At 44.8% G+C, this 21,862-nt stretch overlaps 1 protein-coding gene across 1 annotated transcript in view; it reads left to right on the top strand.

The window, feature by feature from the left end:
- The first annotated feature begins 3,754 nt into the window (after positions 1-3,754).
- Positions 3,755-21,862, top strand: part of LOC132823042 (short transient receptor potential channel 4-associated protein-like) — a 100,066-nt gene continuing 81,958 nt past the window's right edge. Inside the window, exons 1-3 of the mRNA XM_060836603.1 lie at positions 3,755-3,901; positions 13,680-13,811; positions 20,121-20,237. Of these exons, the coding sequence (XP_060692586.1) occupies positions 3,776-3,901; positions 13,680-13,811; positions 20,121-20,237 (375 nt within the window). The 5' untranslated portion in view covers positions 3,755-3,775. The remainder of the gene's footprint in view (positions 3,902-13,679; positions 13,812-20,120; positions 20,238-21,862) is intronic.

Genomic DNA, 21,862 nt, shown 5'->3' with positions numbered 1-21,862 from the left:
GCAGGCTAAGATAAAAGGTAGGGAGGAGGGACTAGGGGGAGGGGCAATGGAGATGTGATAGGTGGAAGGAGGTCAAGGTGACGGTGATAGGCCGGAGTGGGGTGGGGCGGAGAGGTCAGGAAGAGGATTGCAGGTTAGGAGGGCGGTGCTGAGTTGAAGGGAATCGACTGAGACAAGGTGGGGGGAGGGGAAATGAGGAAACTGGAGAAATCTGAGTTCATCCCTTGTGGTTGGAGGGTTCCCAGGCGGAAGATGAGGCGCTCCTCCTCCAACCGTCGTGTTGTAATGTTCTGGCGATGGAGGAGTCCAAGGACCTGCATGTCCTCGGTGGAGTGGGAGGGAGAGTTAAAGTGTTGAGACACGGGGTGGTTGGGTTGGTTGGTCCGGGCAGCCCAGAGGTGCTCCCTGAAGCGTTCCGCAAGTAAGCGGCCCATCTCCCCAATATAGAGGAGGCCGCATCGGGTGCAGCGGATGCAATAGATGATGTGTGTGGAGGTGCAGATGAATTTGTGGCGGATATGGAAGGATCCCTTGGGGCCTTGGAGAGAAGTGAGTGTGGAGGTGTGGGCGCAAGTTTTGCATTTCCTGTGGTTGCAGGGGAAGGTGCCGGGAGTGGAGGTTGGGTTGGTGGGGGGGGTGGACCTGACGAGGGAGTCGCGAAAGGAGTGGTCTTTGAGGAACGCTGATAGGGGAGGGGAGGGAAATATATCCCTGGTGGTGGGGTCCGTTTGGAGGTGGCGGAAATGACGGCGGATGATACGCTGTATACGGAGTTTGGTGGGGTGGTAGGTGAGAACCAGTGGGGTTCTGTCTTGGTGGCAGTTGGAGGAGCGGGGCTCAAGGGCGGAGGAGCGGGAAGTGGAGGAGATGCGGTGGAGGGCATCGTCGATCACGTCTGGGGGGAATCTGCGGTCCTTGAAGAAGGAGGCCATCTGGGCTGTACGGTATTGGAACTGGTCCTCCTGGGAGCAGATGCAGCGGAGATGAAGGAATTGGGAATATGGGATGGCGTTTTTACAGGGGGTAGGGTGGGAGGAGGTGTAGTCCAGGTAGCTGCGGGAGTCAGTCGGTTTCTAGATGTCTGTGTTGAGTCGGTTGCCCGAGATAGAAATGGAAAGGTCTAGGAAGGGGAGGGAGGAGTCTGAGATAGTCCAGGTGAATTTGAGGCGGGATGGAAGGTGTTGGTAAAGTTGATGAACTGTTCAACCTCCTCGTGGGAGCACGAGGCAGCGCCGATACAGTCATCGATGTAGCGGAGGAAAAGGTGGGGGGTGGTGCCAGTGTAGTTGCGGATGATGGATTGTTCCACATATCCTACGAAGAGACAGGCATAGCTGGGGCCCATGCGGGTGCCCATGGCAACTCCTTTAGTTTGGAGGAAGTGGGAGGATTGGAAAGAGAAGTTATTCAGGGTGAGGACCAGTTCAGTCAGTCGAAGGAGGGTGTCAGTGGAAGGGTACTGGTTGGTGCAGCGGGAAAGGAAGAAGCGGAGGGCTTTGAGTCCTTCGTGATGGGGGATGGAGGTGTACAGGGACTGGATGTCCATCGTGAAGATAAGGCGTTGGGGACCGGGGAAGCGAAAATCATGGAGGAGGTGGAGGGAGTGGGTGGTGTCCCGAACGTAGCTGGGGAGTTCTTGGACTAAAGGGGACAGAACCGTGTCGAGGTACGCGGAGATAAGTTTGGTGGGGCAGGAGCAGGCTGAGACAATGGGTCGGCCGGGGCAGTCAGGTTTGTGGATTTTGGGCAGGAGGTAGAAACGGGCGGTGCGGGGTTGTGGGACTATGAGGTTGGAAGCGGTGGATGGGAGATCCCCTGAGGTGATGAGATTATGGATGGTCTGGGAGATGATGGTTTGGTGGTGGGAGGTGGGGTCATGGTCAAGAGGGCAATAGGAGGAGGCGTCCGCGAGCTGGCGTTTGGCCTCAGCGGTGTAAAGGTCGGTGCGCCAAACTACTACCGCGCCTCCCTTGTCTGCCGGTTTAAGAGGCCTGGGTAAAGTGGACATGGAGAAGATGCTTTCGCTAGTAGGAGAGACTAAGACCTGAGGGCACAACCTCAAGTAAAGTGATGATTCTTTAGAACTGAGATGAGGAATATCTTTAGCCGGAGGGTGGTGTATTGTATCTATGGAACTCATTTCAGCAGTGGACGTCATCGAGTGTCTTTAAAGTCAGAGAGTCATTGAGATATACTGCATGGAAACAGACCCTTCAGTCCAGTTCGTCCATGCTGACTAAATATCCCAAATTAATCTAATCTCATTTGTCAGCACTTGGCCCATATCCCTCCAAACGCTTACAAATCATGTACCCATCCAGATGTCTTTTAAATGTTGTGATTGTACCAGCCTCCATCACTTCTTCTGGCAGGTCATTCCATACATGTACCACCCTTTGGATGAAAATGTTGACCGTTAGGTCCCTTTTGAATCTTTCCCCTCTCACGCTATACTTATGCCCTTTAGTTCTGGACTCCCCCAATGCAGGGAAAAGATCTTGGATACTTACCCTATCCATGCCCCTCACGATTTTATAAATCTCTTTAAGGTCACCCCTCAGCCTCTGACACCTCAGGGAAAACAGCCTCAGCCTATTCAGCCTCTCCCTATAGCTCAAACCCTCCAACGATGGCAACATCCTTGTGAATCTTTTCTCAACCCTTTCAAGTTTCACAACATCCTTCTGAAAGCAGGGAGACCGGAATTGCACACAATATCCCAAAAGTGGCCTAATTAACACCCTGTACAGCCGCAACATGACCTCCCGACTCCTATACTCAATACTCTGACTAATAAAGGAAAGCATACCACACGCCTTCTTCACTATCCTATCTACCTGCGACTCCACATTCAAGGAGCTATGAACCTGCACTCCAAGGTGTCTTTGTTCAGCAACACTCCCTAGGACCCTACCATTAGTATAAGTCCTGCCCTTATTTGCCTTTCCAAAATGTAGCACCTCACATTTAAGACAACGATAGGTGAAAGTCAGGACTGCAGATACTGGAGCTCAGAGTCAAGGGTGTGGTGCTGGAAAATCACAGCAGGTCAGGCAGCATCTGAGGAGGAGAATCCTAATAAAGGGCTAATGTCTGAAACGTTGATTCTCCTGCTGTGCTTTTCCAGAGTTAGAGAGGTTCTTGATTAGTAAGAGAATCAAGGGTTACAGGGAAAAGGCAGGAAAATCAGGTTGAGAAATGTACCAGCCATAATGGAATAGCAGGCTAGACTCGATGGGCCAAATGGCCTAATTCTACTGCTGCATTTTATGGTGTTGTGGATGTGAGTCAGGATTGGGATCAGGATTGGATTGGGATTAGGATCAGGATTGGGATCAGGATTGGATTGGGATTAGGATCAGGATTGGATCAGGATCGGGATTAGGATCAGGATCGGGATCAGGATTGGATCGGGATTAGGATCAGGATTGGGATCAGGATTGGGATTAGGATCAGGATTGGATTGGGATTAGGATCAGGATTGGATTGGGATTAGGATCAGGATCGGGATTAGGATCAGGATTGGGATCAGGATCAGGATCAGGATTAGGATCAGGATTGGGATCAGGATCAGGATTGGGATCAGGATTGGGATCAGTTTGTATCTGGATTGAGATCAGGAGAAGGGACACTTCCATGGAGCCCTCACTTGAAGCGGAAGTGACGGTACCTGTCCGCTCATGGACCAATGGGAACGGCGGACTCGGGCTGAGCCTGGGCCAATGAGAATGCCGGATAGGGCGGGGCGGGGCGGTCCTGGTCGGTTGTGAGGGAAATGGCGGCTGCAGCTGGGCCCCCTGAGGTCCCGAGTATTGTATCTCGCTCTGTCCGAGCCCAGAACATTGTCCCCCGCCTTCAGCACGGCCGCTATACCGGGCATGGGCCAACCAGGGTGTCGCAGGTAGGCGCGGGGAGGGAGTGAGTGACCCCGGCTCAACCTCCTGGGAAAGGCTGCCTGGGGCTCGGGCCTCCATCAGCAGCGGCCCGGCCAGGCCTGGTTCCGGGGAAGGGAGGTCGCGCCTTATCCCGGAGGATGCCTGGAAGCTGGGAAGTGCATCCCTGAGTGCGGGGAGGGTACAGAGCCGGCGGTTAACTCTGGGGCTTTAAGGAGTGGAGTGTTTGCCATGATGGACTTTCGGCTGCAGTTCACTGGAATATTCTCGCACGACCCTGGGTTATTGATCGAGAATATACTCACTGCATTGTTATACTTCAAGATTTTTAAACTAGCTTTTATAATTTAACTGGATTTTCGCAAGTTCACTTGGCCAACCATTTTATTCTTTCATGGGATGTGACTGTAATATACATCCTTCATTCCATTTTAGCTTTTTGGACGGTGAGGGCTGTTATGAGTCATATAAATGATGGGCTGGGTGTTTATGTACTGGTACAGACCAAATTTATATCTTGAAAGGAGATTAGGGAACCAGGTGGGGTTGTCTGACAATGAGCAGTTTTATGTCTACTTTTACTGAGATGAGCTTCTGATTCTGCTGCTGTAGTGAGATTTGAAGCCATCCATCGTTGTGCATTAGCTTGAAATCTAGATTGCAAATTTACTGACATTACTTTTGTGACACCACCTCCTCAATTCCCACCATTCATCTGATGTTTTTCTGTGCTATTCTTTTCAAATCCCTGTACTATTTGCCAATTCAAGCTTTTAATCCAATTCCTTTTGCAAATCATTTTACTATTCAGTGCTTGCAGTGATTGTGTAGGATCTTTTAAAAAGCAATTGATGCAAACATAATTGTCTGAAGATAATGAATGACCAGATGACTGTTTACTTATATTGAGAATGTGGTGCTGGAAAAGCACAACAGGTCAGACAGCATCTGAGGAGCAGCAAAATCAATGTTTTTGGCATGAGCCCTTCAGGAATGAAGGGCTCTTCATGTTTTTCAGTTTGGTAGTATGCCATGCTTGCCTCTAATTAGAGTGCAGGGCCAGAAGGAGAGTGGCTCTGCTCGTGATCAATTCTCTGATTCATTGAATTGTCTGTGCTGCATTTTGTCTGAGGTAAATGGGAAATCTTTTCAATCTGCTCATTGTAAACTACGAACAGGAAACAAAAACAGGATTGATGACTCTAAACTATTTCCACTAGTTGGGGATTCTAGAACTAGGGGGCATAGATTGAGAAGTAGTCCAGATTCTTCATGAGAGATGTTAGGAAGCACTTCTAACCAAAGGATGGTAGATGTTTGGAACTCTTCGATCAACAGCTAGGTCGTAGAATCCCAACAGTGTTACCTTTGATTTCTCCCTACCGATCAAGAATTTATCTGTCTCACAAGGACTCTACCCCTGCATCTCTCTGTGGCAGGGAGTTCCAAAGATTCTTAACCCTCTGAAGAAATTTCTCCTCTTATTCTTAGTGCCTCTTTATTTGGAGAATATTCCCACTGGTCTTAGGCTGTCAAATGAAGGGAAACATCCTCTCTGTATTTACCCAGTTAAATCTCTTAAGAATCCTACATGTTTCAATGCGATCACCTCTCATTCTTCTGAACTCGTGATTTCCAACCTGTTTAGCCTTTGCTCTTAAGACAATCACTCCATACCAGGAGTCATCCTTATGAACCGTCTCAGAACTATTTCCAACAAAGTGATATTTCCCCTGAGGTAAGGGGACCAAAGCGCGCACAGTACTCCAGATGTGGTCTCACAAGCACCTTGTACAATTGCTGTAAGACTTACCTACTCTTGTAGTCCAGATCTCGAAAATGTTGTGCTACTGAAGCAAGGGTTATGTGAGAATGTTTTTTTCTCACAGCAAGTAGTTAAAGTATGGAATGCACTGCCTGAAAATGTGGTTGAAGATTCAGTTGTGGTATTCGAGAGGGCATTAGTTTTCTTTAAGTGAATGGTGTGATCTACAGGCTTATGGGAAAAGCCAGGACTTTCTTGCTGCTTTCTATTTATATGTTTGGGATTCCTTGGGTTGGTGGACTCCAAGCATGGAAGGTGACCAAGCATGTGGATGAGGGTAGGGCAGTTGATGTGAGGTACATGGACTTGAGAAAATGCAGAGGCATGGAATTGAAGGTGCTTTAGCAGTTTGGATTAGAAACTGGCTTTCTAAAAGAATGCAGCGAGTGGTGGTTGTTGAAAATTATTCAGCCTGGAGTCCGGTTACTAGTGATATGCCACAAGGATCTGCTGTTTGTCATTTTTATAAATGACTTAGATACAGGCACAGGTGGATAGCTTAGTAAGTTTGCAGATGACACTAAATTCGGTGAAGTAGTGGACAGTTTGGAAGAATATTACAGGTTGCAGGGGGACTTGGATAAACTGCAGAATTGGGCTGAGAGGTGGCAAAATGGAATTCAATGCAGCTAAATGTGAGGTGATGCACTTTGGGGAGAATAACAGGAAGGCAGAGTACTGGGTCAATGGAAAGATTCTTGGTAGTGTGGATGTGCAGAAGGATCTTTGGAGTCCATGAATATAGATCCCTGAAAGTTGCCACCCTGGTTGATAGTGCTGTTAAAAAGGCATACAGTGTGTTAGGTTTCATTCGTGGTGGGATTAAGTTCTGGAGTCGCAATATCATACTGCAATTATACAGAACGCTAGTGCGGCCACACTTGGAATATTGTGTACAGTTCTTGTAGTACACAAGAACTTAGTAGTTGATGGTAAAGGTTCGATTTTGAGTGCAGTTACTAGCGGTGTTCCACAAGGATCTGTTTTGGGACCATTGCTGTTTGTCATTTTTATAAATGACCTGGAGATGGGGCTAGAAGGTTGGGTGAGCAAGTTTGCGGATGATACGAAAGTTGGTGGAGTTGTTGCCAGTGAGGAAGGATGTGACAGGTTACAGCGGGATATAGATAAACGGCAGAGCTGGGCAGAAAGATGGCAAATGGAGTTCAATGTAGGTAAGTGTGAAGTGATTCACTTTGGTAAGAGTAACAAGAAGATGGGGTACTGGGCTAATGGTCGGATACTTGGTAGTGTGGATGAGCAGAGGGCTCTTGGTGTCCATGTACACAGATCTCTGAAAGTTGCCACCCAGGTAAATAGTGCTGTGAAGAAGGCATATGGCGTACTGGCTTTTATTGGTAGAGGAATTGAGTTCCGGAGTCCTGAGGTCATGTTGCAGTTGTATAAGACTCTGGTGCAGCCACATCTGGAGTATTGTGTGCAGTTTTGGTCGCCATACTATAGGAAGGATGTGGAGGCACTGGAATGGGTACAGAGGAGGTTTACCAGGATGTTGCCTGGTATGGTAGGAAGATCGTATGAGGAAAGGCTGAGGCACTTGGAGCTGTCTTCATTGGAGAAAAGAAGGTTTAGGGGTGACTTGATAGAGGTGTACGAGATGATTGGGGATTTAGATAGGGTTGATCATGAGAACCTTTTTCCACATATGGAGACAGCTATTATGAGGGGGCATAGCTTTAAATTAAGGGGTGGTAGGTATAGGACAGATGTTAGGGGTAGGTTCTTTACTCAGCGAGTCGTGAGTTCATGGAATGCCCTGCCAGTAGCAGTGGTGGACACTCCCCTTTTCTGGGCATTTAAATGGGCATTGGATAAGCATATGGAGGTTATTGGGCTAGTGTAGGTTAGGTGGGCTTCAGTCGGTGCAACATTGAGGGCCAAAGGGCCTGTACTGTGCTGTATCTTTCTATGTTCTATGTTCTGATCGCCATATTTCAGGTAGGATGTGTAAGCATTGGAAAAGATGCAGAGGAGATTTACCAGGATGTTGCCTGGTCTGGAGGGAAGGTCTTATGAGGAAAGGCTGAGAGACTTGGGTCTGTTCTCATTGGAAAGGAGAACGCTAAGAGGGGATTTGATAGAGACATACAAGATGATTAGAGGATTAGATAGGGTGGACAGTGAAACTTTTTTTTTCCTAGGATGATATTAGCTTGTACGAGGGGGCATAACTACAAATTGAGGGGTGATAGATTTAAGGCAGATGTCAGAGGCAGGTTCTTTTCTCAGAGTGGTAAGGGTGTGGAATGCTCTGTCTGCCAATGTAGTTAACTCAGCCACATTAGGGAGAATAAAACAATCCTTGGATAAGCACATGGACGATGATGGGATAGTGTAGGGGGGGCGAGCTGAGAATAGTTCACATGTCGGTGCAACATCGAGGGCCGAAGGCCCTGTTCTGCGCTGTATTGTTCAATGTTCTATATATTGTAAACAGTTGCGATCCCTGTGATGAACACTGTGGCAATGGCATTGTCAACCTAAAAAAGAATTCCTAATCCCTATCCACAGCTTCCTGCCCATGAGCCAATTCTCTATATCCGTCGTCATGGACATTTATCTTATGATTTAACCTTTTTTGAGGTAGACCCAACCTGCTTAACCTTTCAACATAAGCTGCATCCTTCATTTCCAGGCAAGCAGGAGGTTGGAAGAACACAGCAAGCCAGGCAGCATCAGGAAGTGGAGAAGTTGATGTTTTGGGTATAATCTTTCTGCAGGAACCCTTTGGTGGGTTATTGTGGATTTAGTGGGCTAAATGGTTGGTTTCCATGCTAGGGGTCTGTGAAAGAACAATGGCAGGTAAAAGAAAAGAGATACTTGATTTATTTTACAAGGGTAATGGTAAAAGGAAAACTAGGGAAAGAGTGGGGCCAGAGAACATAAGTAGGCTTTTAAATAGTTTTAAAATTTGCTTTGTCTCAATGTTCACTCATGAGAGGAATGGTTGGGATAAAAAATTAGTATAGACAGGTTTTGAGTGATCTGACAGGCTTAAAAGTAGATAAAAATCAAAATAACTACAGATGCTGCAAAACAGAAACGCAGGAATTGCTGGAATAGCTCAGTGAGTCTGGCAGCATCTGTGGAGGTTCATCAGCCTCTCTTTCAACCTAGTTTACTGCATCAGGTGCTCCCAATGTGGTCTTCTCTATGTTGGAGAGACCAAACTTAAACTTTGGGGACGGTTTACTGTGCATCCCAGCCGGGCCTGCAGGGGCTGACCGGACTTCTCAGTCACTGTCCATTTTAGTTCCCCTTCTCACTCCCTTTCTAACATGACCAACCTTGGCCGCTTCCATTGCCACAATGAGCCAAACTACAAATTGGAGCAACAACACCTCATCTTCTGCCTGGGCAGCTAACAGCCCACTGTATAATTGCTGGAATTGAGTTTGTTATAAACAAAAAAAAGTGCAGATGTTGGATTCCAAAGGAATAATGTAAATGAGTTTGTGTTGCAGGTAGAAATTGGCAGGTATGACATGATGGGCATCACGGAGAAGTGGCTGCTAGGGGATCAGGTTTGGGAGCTAAATACTCAAGGATATGCATCCTATCGAAAAGATAGGCAGGTTGGCAGAGGGAGTGGGGCTGCCTTTTCATTGACTTATTTTCATTTACTAATGAGAAACAAAGTAGGGTCAAATGATGTAGAATCTATGTGGGTAGAATTGAGGAATCGCAAAAGTAAAAAGCCTGCAAACAGTGCAAGACACACCAGGAGATAGAAGAGATGTATAGGAAAATCAAAGTTATAGTGATCATGGAGGATTTCAATATGCAAGTGGACTGGGAAAATCAGGTTGGTAGTGGATTGCAAGGAAAGGAATTTGTGGGATGTCCAGGAAATAGCTTTTTGGAGCAGCTTGTGGTGGAGCTCACTGGGGAACATTCAATACTTGATTTAGTGTTGTGCAATGAGACAGACCTGACAAGGGAACTTAAGGTAAAGGAACCCTGAGGAGACAGTGATCATGGATTGGTTGAATTTTCTCTGCAATTTGAGAGGGAGACCGATCAGAGGTAATTGTATTACAGCTGAATAAAGGCAACTGAGGAGCTGGGTAGAATCAACTGGGAGAGGAACCTAGCAGGAAATTTTTAAAAACTTCACAGCACCAGGTTATAATCCAACGGGTTTATTTGGAAGTACTAGCTTTCAGAGTGCTGCTCTTTCATCAGGTAGCTAGTGGAGTAGTATCATAGGACACAATTTATAGCAAAAGATCATTGTGTCATATGCTGATGCAATACACAGAAGAACCTCAATTGTCCAATCGGGAAATATTTCATTTGGTTAATTGAATGCCGAATAACATTGTTTAGCTAAGCATCGAGATCATGCGATCTTGTTTGGATTATCCGAATTTGCTGGGTAATCAAGGCTCCTCTGTATTGAACAAACCTAGATTGCTGTTAAGTCTTTCATCTTATAGAATGGATTGCAGGTTTTGATTCATTAAAATGTAAATCCCAGGACTACTTTCAAGTCACATTCCCAAGATAACTCAATGTTTATAATAAAAGTGACATCTCAGCTCAGACAATGTATTAAAGGTGTGAAGTTAGAGTCTGTAGCTATTCCAATCTTGAGTCAGACTGGTTCTGTTTCCAAAGTAGAAATATATGGAATGCCACATGGATGATAAAATATTGACTGCCTCCAGATTGTGCTTTTTGAACAAAATAGTGTATCTGCAAATCCAATTCTTGAAATGCAAATTCATCTCATAGACTTAACGGTGTGTGTGGGAGAGTGTGTACATGTGTGATGAAGTACATGCCTGTGAGAGGCTGTGCGCATGTGTCAGAGTGGGGGAGGTGTATGTGTGGGAGAGAGTCTGCAAGAGTATGCACTTTTATGTATGTGTGTTTGTAGTGTCGTGGGGTCACCTGTAGTGTGACATGAACCCAAGGTCCTGTTTGAGACCATCCTCGTGGGTATTGAAGATGGCTAAGCCTCTGTCCAGCCACTCTTCATTATTGTGTATCTTGAAATCCACCTTGGAAGACAGTCACCCCATGATCAGAGGCCAAATGTCCCTTGGCTGCTGAAGTGTTCCCTAACTAGGAGGGAGCATCTCTGTCTGGTGATTGTTGCATGGTGTCCATTCATCTGTTGTAGGGTCTTTTTGGTCTCGCCAATGTACCAGGCCTCAGGACATCCTTGCCTGCAGCATATCAGATAGACAATGTTGCCCGAGTCTCATGAGTATCTGTCGTGTACATGGTGGGTGGTGTCCCCACGTGCAATGGCAAGACAGTGGGACAGCAATGGCAGGAGTTTCTGGGAGTAATTCAGGAGACACCGTAAAGATTTTTCCTGAGGAAAAAGAAGCATGGTACAGGAGAATGAGGCAACCATAGCTGTCTCGGGAAGTCGGAGTTAAAAATCACAACACCAGGTTATAGTCCAATAGGTTTACTTGGAGGCAACCACCTGATGAAGAAGCAGTGCTTCAAATGCTAGTGCCACATAAACCTGTTGGACTATAACTTGGTGTTGTGATTTTTTTAAAACTTTGTTCACCCCAGTCCAATACTGGCACTTGCAAATCATACAGAAGTCAGAGCTAGCATAAAACCAAAAGAGAAAGCTGATAATGTGGCAAAGGGCAGTGGGGAATGAGGATTGGGAAGCTAACAAAGACCAACAGAGGGCAACAATAAAAAGATTAAATGATAGGATAAGCTAGCTAGTAATATAAAGGAAGATTGTAAGAGTTTCTTTAGATATGTAAAGGGCAAAAGTGGACATTGGGCTGCTGGAAAATGTTGCTAAAGAGGTCGTGATGGGGGACAAGGAAATGGCTGAGGAACGGAATAATTACTTCGTAAGTTTTCACGGTGGAAGACATGATTAATATCCCAAAACTTCGAGTGATGGGGACAGAGCTGAGTATGGTGGCCATCACCAAAGTGAAGCTGCCAGAAAAACTGAATGACCTGAAAGTGGATAGATTTTGGAAAACCGGAACTCCATTAGTAAACATATCGATTTGGATCCCATTTACCAACCTCTGAGAAAAAGAACCAGAAATGATGTCGCCCACCTTATCAGACCAAGGCACGCAAATAGAAAGTGGGACAGAAACCAGCGCTTCACTGGAGGCTCACTGATGATGTAACCTAGCGTGGTGACGAAACATCTGAGAACAAACCTCCTAGCTCAGCGAGCAAACTTACAACCTGAACCTCAACCTGAGGTACAAATCTTCTCAAAAATCTCACCGGTTAAATACCTGGGAAAAGAGATTGAAAAGCTTTTGACCTGATCATTTCAGTAAACCCTGTGAGCAGGACCATAGCACCGTTTTTCCAGCCTTGCCCTCTGCCATAACACCCATGCTTTTTCTATGATTTTTGTCTGTGTGCTTGGAAGTATTGTACAAGCAGGCTTGTTTTTTAACTCAGTTTTATGTTGACATTCTGTAATGTTTTTTCTGCAGTTGGTTAGAATCTATTTACTATTAATTTGTAATAGTGATTTTTAAGTACAGAAACCTGGTCTGTGCCTTCTGTCCACCTAGGTCTAAATTGGTGGATTTTGCATACTTTTTGAAAATATTAACTTTTGTGATAATTCAAGTAGCTGTGAGTGATTCCCAGTGCCAGTGAGGCTAAACAGTCGGTATGACCATGGTGCTGCTTAAGTTGTTGACTAAGGTACTGGAATTGGTGTCTGGTGGTCAAGCCCATTTCGTTCCTTTTACCAGACTTGGTAACAGTTAGGTACAAGTGAGCAGTTTGCTAGGCCATTACAGAAGATATTGAGTGATGACATTGCTACATGTGTGGAGTCATGGGTAGGTTTGACCAGATGAGGATGGCAGATTCCTCCTTTTGCAGTGCATGAGCAAACCAGATAGGTTTTCCAAAGGGTGGCAATGATTTCAGGTTCATCATTATGCTTTCACTTTGTCAATAATAGGCTTTTGTTGCTCACAAACAGTGTCCCCAGCTCAGGGCTGAAAAAAATTCAAGACCTAGCTGTCATGGAGCTGTATATTAACACATCTTATTGATTGAGAGTACTTAGATCTGCATTTTAATTCCATCTTTATTAATTGAAATCAAATTTCACCATCAGCCATAGTTGGGCTTTGAACCCATCCATCAGATTATTAGCTTAGGTCTCTGGAAGATTCTGCTCAAGTGATATTATCATGCCACTGCCTAATGGTCCACGTTCACAAGAATTGCAATTCTGTTCTGGTGATTTGGCAGAGCAAATGATGACAGGTATATCAACATTAGGAATCTTCAATTGGGGGGAGAGGTTGTCAGCTCTTAGCCAGGTTTCGGTCAAGGCTGAGCTATTGAGAAAATCACCCAGAATAAACTAATTGATGCAATTATAAAATTACTTGTGAACAACATCCTTGAGGCAGATATGAAAAAGGGAGGAGAGGCAAGAAGGAGCATATTTGAAATGAAAGCAGTGCCATAAGCTGTCAGAGGAGATGTTATATATGGCAACCCACCTCCTTCCTTTCATGATGAAAAGTACAGGTCATTCTGTTGTGATGCACGTTTCATCAACATGAATTTACTGTGATGGGGTTGATGAATTAGGGATTCAGTTTCTAAACCACAAACTTTTAAAATGTGTTGGCTGTTACGTGATTATAGGGCCAACACTTTAATGCTGTGTCTAAAGGGTAATTTTTCTATAACGTGGGGTTGCACAATGCAATTGCGTAATAAAGAACTACTGTATTCCCTTTTAAAATGTAAGCTTCGCTAATGCAAAACTCTTACTGATTCCCACTTTGCAGTGGATACATTGAGTAAGATAATTCTGCAAAAAGGCTGGATGTTGCAGATCACGGGTGATGATTCCACTTGCTGAAGATAATATAGGATGAGAAACTTTCAACCAAAATGTGTCAAATATGGTATTTAAGTTTTTGTAATCATTGTTTAATTGTTTGTAGATTCCAGATTCTTTGCTGAGAGAAAGGGACAAAACTGCGAAGTGGAATGGGATCCCACATCTGGTGCAAAAACTATATACAAACAGCCAACCTAACAATGAAGGGTTGTTACTCTGCCATGGAATTTTAAAGGTCAGTACTAAAGATTATGGCCATTTCACTGGAATAAAGCTAAAATCAGCAATCATGTCATCACTTGATCTCTTTGAGACCTTGTCCAGTCACTGCTCTCAATCCAGTCCCTTATTCCCCTTGAGTAGTTGCTCTGCTGAATTCTGTCAATAGCTGCAATCTGTTTTTTGTACTGTAGTAAGCAATCTTCATCATTGCTTCAATCCTTTATCGAATAGCCATTTACCTCGCCTTGTGCTGTGCATCAGTCTAGAATGTAATCCACGTCCACATGCATTTAGTTTGTCTGCCACCAATGCACGTAGCAGCAGTTTGTGCCATCTTAAAGATGCATCGCCAAAATTCACCTCGGCTCCTTAAACAGCACCTTCCAAACATGACCTCTTCCATCTAGGAGTACGAGCAGAAGCACCTGAAAATTCGCCTCCAAGCCATTTGCCATCCAGACTTGGAAATATGTTAGTGTTCCTTCACTGTTTCTGAAACTCCCTCCTCATCAGCCTCATGGATGCACCTATACCAAATGGACTGCAGCAGTTCTGAGAGCAAGCTAACCATTTCCTCAAGGACAGCAAAGATGGACAATAAATGCGAGCCGAGTCAACTTTGCACACATCCCCTTAATGAATAAAAATAAATTCTACACCACTTCTGTTACTCCAGTAATGGATAAAAAGACCTATGGGCACTGATGAAACGCCTGCAAGTGATACTTTCAAAATATTTCATACTTGCATAACCTCTAAATTGTGAATTGAAATGCTGACTGTTTGCAGTTTTAAAGCAGGCAATTTGCATAGTAGCAAGAAAGGGATGTAACCTGCCTTAGCAGCCAGTACATCTTGTCCTGCCCCACTCCCAGCTCTCTCGCTCTTTTTATTTTTGTTGCCATGTCTTCTAAGCCTTAAAAAGAAAAGGTAGCATGTTAAAACAAGGTTTGCTGTATTGATAATTGTATCTTTCATGAACATCATAGATTCTTGTTATAAGGAATCCTGACGTGTACCAAGGTACTGATTTGATGTCCACTCTCAATCAGCCTAAACTCATTCTATCTGCTATCACTGCTTATGCTGAAGCAGCCCATCAGCCGTATTTGACCCATTTCCCCCTTCTTCACCCTATCTCTTCCCTCCCTCAACATTGTGGGAAGGCGATGGCCTAATGGGATTATCAGTATTCATCCAGACTCAGATAATGTTCTCGTGACCCTGGTTTGAATCTTGCCACCACAGATAGTGGAAATTGAATTCAGTTTTTAAAAAATCTGGAATTGAGACTCTCATGATGGCGGTGAAATCGTTGTCAATTGTCAGAAAAACCCATCTGGTTCAGTAATGGCCATCAGGGAAGGAAATCTGCCACCCTCACCTGGTCTGACCTACATGTGACTCCAGACCCACAGCATTGTGGTTGGCTCTCAATTGCCCTCTGAAGTGGCCAAGCAAGGCATTCAGCCAATCGCTACAAAGTCTGAAAGAAATGAAACATGTTGGATCACCTGGTGTCAACCTAGATGCTGGAAAAGACCCTGCATAATCCTCCTCAATAACACCTGGGGCTAGTGCCAAAATTGGGAGAGCTGTCTCAGAGTAGTCAAGCAACAGTGTGACATAATGATATTCACAGAATCATGTCTTGCAGACAATGTCCCACTGCCACCATCCCTGAATATCTCCTGTCTCACCGGCAAGACAGACCCAGCAGAGGTGGTGCACAGTGGTTTATAGTTGGGAGGGAGTTGCTTTTGGAGTCTTCAACATTGACTACAGACCCCATGATGCCTTGTGGCTTCAGGTTAAATTTGAGCAAGAAAATCTCCTACTGATTACTATGTACCGTCCTCCCTCAGTTGATGAATCAGTGCTCCTCCATGTTGAACAAAATCTGGAGGAAGCACTGAGGGTGGAAAGGCACAAAATATACACTGGATGGGGAATTTCAATATCCACCACCGAGAGGCTTGACAGCAGTGCTTCTGATCAGGCTGGTCAGGTCCTAAATGACATAGTTGCTAGACTAGGTCTGCAGCAGATGGTGAGGAAACTAACAAGAGGGAAAAACATACAGGTAGTTCTTCTATAACATGATGGTTGCGTTCTTGTCCACACCCACATTATAGAAAAGTTGCACTTTGCCAACATTTTAAGCACTTTTATAATGTAATCAGCTAACGCATGTTTCAAAAGTTCACACTTTGGAAACAGTGTCCCCGATTCAGTAATCACGCTTTAGCGAATTAGTGTTAACGAAACGCGGGTTATAACAGAACGACCCGTACTTGACCACCTCCTTGCCAATCTGCTGGCTGCAAATGCATCTGTCCACGACAGTATCGGTAAGAATGACCACTGCGCAGTCACATTGAGAATAACATCCATGATGTTGTGTGGAACTACCACCGTGCTAAATGGTGATTTCAGATTTCAATTTGATCTAGTAACTCAACAGGGCATCAATGAGGCACTGTGCGTCATCAACAGCAACAGAATTGTACTCCACAATCTGTGGCCTCATGGACTTGCATAGCCCCCACTCAACCATTATGATCAATCCAGGGGATCAACCTTGGTTCAATGCAGAGTCCACAGTGGCATGCCAGGAGTAGCACCAGGCATACCTGAAGATGTGTCAACCTGATGAAGCCATCAAACAGGTCTACTTGTATGCCAAACAGCATAAGCAGCAAGTGATAGACAAAGCTAAGTGATCCCACAACCAATGGATCAGATCTAAGCTCTGCAGTCTTGCTACATCCAGTTGTGAATTGTAGTGGATGATTAAAACAACTCCACAAATATCCTCACCCTCAATGATGTGCTGAGCACATTAGTACAAAAGTTAAGGCTGAAGCTTTTGCAGCAATCTTGAGCCAGAAGTGCCAAGTGGAAATCCATCTTGGCCTCCAGTGGTCCCCAGTATCACAGATATCAGTTTTCAGCCAATTGAGTTCACTGCACGTGATATCAAGAAACAGTTTGAGGCACTGGATACTGCAAAGGCTATGGACCCTGACAACATTCTGGGAATAGTGCTGATGACTTGTGCTCTCGAACTTGCCACTCCCCCAGCCAAGCTGTTGTAGTACAGTTACAACATTGGCATCTATGAACAATTTGGAAAATTGCCCAAGTATGTTCTATACATAAATAGGACAGTTCCAACCCATCCAGTTAGTCCCATCAGTCTACTATCGATCATCAGTAAAGTGATGGAATATGTCATCAACAGTGTGCTACCTGCTCAGTTTGGGTTCCACAAGGGCCACTCAGCTCCTGACTTCATTACAGCCTTGGTTCAAACATGGATGGAAGAGCTAAATTCTGAAGGGTGAGGTGAGAGTGATAGCTCTTGACATCAAGGCTGCATTTGATAGAATGTGGTATTAAGGAGCCCTGGCAAAACTGAAATCAGTAACTATCAGAGGGCAAACTTTCTGATGGTCAGTCATACGTGACAGATAGGAAGACGGTCGTGGTTTTGGGAGGTCAGTCATCTTGGCTTCAGGACATCTCTGCAGGAATTCTTCAGGGTAGTGTCCTAGGTCCAGCCGTCTTTACCTGCTTCATCGATGACCGTTCCTCCTCGTAGGGTCTGAAGTGGAGATGGTCGCCAATGATTGCGCAACATTCAGCATCATGCGTGACTCCTCAATACTGAAGCAGACCATGTCCAAATGCAACAAGATCTGCGCAATACCCAAGCTTGTGCTGCACAAATGCCACACTAGACCATCAATAATACACAATCTAATCATTGCCCCATGACATTCGATAGTGTTACCATTACTGAATCCCCCATTCCAAATTCCTGGGAGTTAGTGATCAGAAACTCAACTGGCTTCACCACGCAAACACGGTGGCTGCAATAGCAAATCAGAGGCGAAGAATGCTGTGACAAGTCAGTCCCCTCCTGATTCCCCAAAGCCTGTCCATCATTTCCAAGGCACAAGTGAGAACTGTGATGGAATACTCCCCAGTTGCCTGGGTGAGTGCAGCACTTAAGCTTGACACCATCCAGTCTGCTTGATTGGCACCACATCCACAAGCATCCACTCCCTCCACAACCAATGCTCTGTAGTAGCAGTGTCCCATCTGCAAGATGCACTGCAGAAATTCACCAAAGATCTTTAGATAGTAAACCCACGAACACTTCCATCTAGAAGGAAAAGGGCAGCAGATAGATGGGAACACCACCACTTCAAATTCTGTCTTCCTGCTTATCCTATGTAGTGTTTTATGCAGTCCTTGACTAACAACCCGCATCCATGAACACAAACTAGCCACGAAACGACACGACCAGCTATCCTTAGTAGCCACACACTCAGATGACAAACAACATGAATTCGATTGGGACAACACCACTATTATAGGGCAAGCCAAACAGAGAACAGCCAGGGAATTCCTAGAGGCATGGCACTCATCCACAAATTCTATCAACAAACACATCGACCTAGACCCAATATACCGGCCACTGCAGCGGACAGCAACTGACAACCGGAAGCAGCAGAGACAAACCACTATAAATGCCGGAGGAATCAGCACAGAAGCGCTTCACAGGAGGCTCCCAAGCACTAAGGATGTCACCTAGAAAGGGGACGAAACGTTTGCAACAAAAACTCCCCGCTCGGCGAACAGAACCACAACAAAGAGCACCCGAGCTGCAAATCTTCTCAAAACTTTGAAGACATATAGTGTGTTAAGTTTTATCGGTAGAGGGATTGAGGTCTGGAGCTGTAATGTCATGCTGTAACTATACAAAAGCCAGTGTGGCCGCACTTGGAATATTGTGTACAGTTCTGGTCGCCCCATTGCTGGAAGGATGTGGAAGCTTTGGAAAAGGTGCAGAGGAATTTACCAGGATGTTGCCTGGTCTGGAGGGAAGCTCTTATGCGGAAGGCTGCGAGACTTGGGTCTAAGAGGGGATTTGATAGAGACATACAAGATGATCAGAAGATTAGATAGGGTGGACAGTAAGAGTCTTTCATTTTCTTAGGATGATGACGTCAGCTTGTACGAGGGGGCATAACTACAAATTGAGGGATGATAGATTTAAGGCAGATGTCAGAGGCAGGTTTTTTTACTCAGTGCTGAAAAATGTGTTGCTGGAAAAGTGCAGCAGGTCAGGCAGCATCCAAGGAGCAGGCGAATCGACGCTTCGGGCATGAGCTCTTCTTCAGGATTCCTGAAGAAGGGCTTATACCTGAAACGTCGATTCTCCTGCTCCTTGGATGCTGCCTGACCTGCTGCGCTTTTCCAGCAACACATTTTTCAGCTCTGATCTCCAGCATCTGCAGTCCTCACTTTTTTCCCTTTTTTTCACTCATTGGTAAGGGCGTGGAATGCTCTGCCTGCTAATGTAGTTAACTCAGCCACATTATGGAGATTTAAACAATCCTTGGATAAGCACATGAATGATGGGATAATGTAGGGTGATGAGCTTAGATTAGTTCATAGGTCGATGCAACATCTAGGGCTGAAGGGCCTGTTTTGTGCTGTATTGTTCTATGACTCAGATGGGGGGAGTATTTTGTTTGTTTAATCGAATTCTGGATAATCAAATGCCAGGTAACATAGTTTATCCAAGGATTGGGACCTTGCGCTCTTGCCGGATAATCCGATATTCGGATCATCGAGGTTCCTCTGTATGGAGGTCAATAATTTTAGGGCCTGAACACCTTTTTTCCATCTCCTACATACCAGGCTCAGTCATCACATGGGTTGTTTTTAGGGCAAATTAGCAGCTTTTCTTGTCTGCGTAACTGTCTTTCTCTGCATCTGGGCTCTGTCTTCACTGATCGTTTATCCCTTTACCTCCATGTTCCTTGGCCAGCTTATCTTAACCAATGCGTGTCTCATACCATCAGGGCACAAGACTGTAGACAGAGCCGCAGATACGGTTTCACCAATACCTTGCACAGCTACAGCATTTCCCTACTTTTATGCTCCATTCCTTTAGCAATAAATGCTAAAATTCTATTTTCCCTCCAAGTGACTACTCTATTTGCATACTAGGTTTTTGTGATTTATGCACAAAAATGCTTGGATCCAGCACTGAAGCAGATTGAATATGATTTATTTCACACCCTGCACATATAGATTATTGTTCAAATTAGAAAAACAAAGGTTTGGGACTCAATTAAAGCAGAAGTGTTCATGGATCAATCACAATTTGAAAGAAAAACATTAGCCTCCAAACTAAGCAGAGAGCTGATGACTACTCAACCAGATTGAAATTAAGGGATTGTGCTGCTTGAGATTTGGTGTGTTGAGTTTTGATTAGTTCTTTTTTCATTCCTCTTGTGTATAGGAGATTGCTCCACTTCTTTCAATGGAAGCAATGGCATTTGTGACTGAGGATGGGAAAGGTGCCCAGGAGTCCAAATTTCCCAATACACATGTATTTGATCTGTTTGGTGGAGTAGATGTAAGTATTACATTAAATACTTGAAGTTGTGTGAGAGGTTATTTTGAATGTGGAAAAAATACTTTCTGGAATCCTTTGAGAGGGGGGGAACGAGGGGGTAGATGAAACCAATCAGACTAAAAGAATGTCTCATGAGCCTAAATGTAATTTGAACAGTGTGCTGGGAATTTTTTTCCCTTTTTTTTAAAGAATTGGTTCTTAGTCCTATTTATAGGCACAGAGAGAGCTGATTGGTGAGTAAGAGTAAATAATTTCTAAACTGGCATTTGTACCAAATTGTCCAAAACTAAGCCAAAGGTATTAACTGCAGAATCCCCATCCTATGGCATGAGTCATGGACATTTCGTACACAAATTTCATTCTCTGCCGAAACTTGAGCTCAGTTTTCTTTGGAACTTGCACGATGTTTGGAGCTGCTGTGCTGCACCCACAAAACAGAGGACCAAGTGGATAGTGTAATTGTCAAGGTGGTCATATTGCAAGTCAGGAGTATGCAGGCATCTGAGGAATGGGTGACAGCTAGACAGTCCCAAGAGAACGAAGTCAGAAGTCTCACAACAGGTTATAGTTAATTTGAAATTGCAAACTTTCAGAGCACCGCCCCTTCATCAGGTCACTTCACCTGATGAAGGGGCTGCACTCAGAAAGCTTGCGATTTCGAATAGACCTAGTGTTTGACTTTTGACTTTGTCCACCTCCGTACTACACCAGCACCTCCACACCAAGCAAACTTGACAGGAAGTCCCCAGTACGTTCTTGCTCACTAATTGGTTTTCCATTCTGGATACTTCAGAGGGTAATAGTGGCTCCTCAAGACTGCAGGAAGAGCCAAGCTTATGGCACTGAACGTGGCTCAGTCATATTAAAGGGAAGGAAAGTGATTGGAAGAGTAGTAATGTAGAAGGTTCATTTAGGGGAACAGACCAGCTTTTCTACAGCTGTAAGTGATCCCAGCATAGTAGGTACCTCCCTGGTACCAGATCAAGATGTCACAATGACTGCAGCCATCATGCAGGGGGCAGTTATCAACCCGATGTTATGATCCATTTTGTCCAATGATAGTTAGGATTGTTTTCCTCAGAATGAGATAAAGATGATTTATTGAAGTTCTCAAAAATCATGAGGGATCTGGACAGTCTACAATGGGGGCGGGGGTGCGCAGGAACCTGTTCCTCCTCAAAGTTAGACAGAGAACGCAGATTTAAAGATTTGGAGAATAAGTATATTCGAAGTGAGGAATAATGCACATAGTGGAGCACTAAAATGCACTGCCTGGAAGTGTGGTGAAGCCAGGTTCAGATTAGGTATTAGAGAGTGAATTGGCTCATTTGTTTCTATTCAAATGTGCAGGAATATGGGGCGAAGGGCAAAGTCATGATCATTTGAAAGGTGAGTGCAGATGTGATAGACAGATGATACTGTGAAACCTTTACTGGGTGGCACAGTGTAAAATTATAAACGTTTATTTCCTATATACTGTCAGCTGGAAATAAAGTTTTTACTGAATAATGAACAGTGGACTGCTGGCCAAGAATAGGAATTTGAAATAAAAGCAGGAATTGCTGAAAAAGCTCAGCAAGTCTGTGGAGAGTAAGGAGATTTAATGTTTTGGACCCAGTGACCTG

The sequence above is a fragment of the Hemiscyllium ocellatum genome, chromosome 15 (genome assembly GCF_020745735.1).
Source record: "Hemiscyllium ocellatum isolate sHemOce1 chromosome 15, sHemOce1.pat.X.cur, whole genome shotgun sequence".
In the NCBI taxonomy this organism is placed as follows: domain Eukaryota; kingdom Metazoa; phylum Chordata; class Chondrichthyes; order Orectolobiformes; family Hemiscylliidae; genus Hemiscyllium; species Hemiscyllium ocellatum.
Note: the sequence above shows the minus strand (reverse complement) of the source record. Positions and strands in the feature narration are given on the sequence as shown.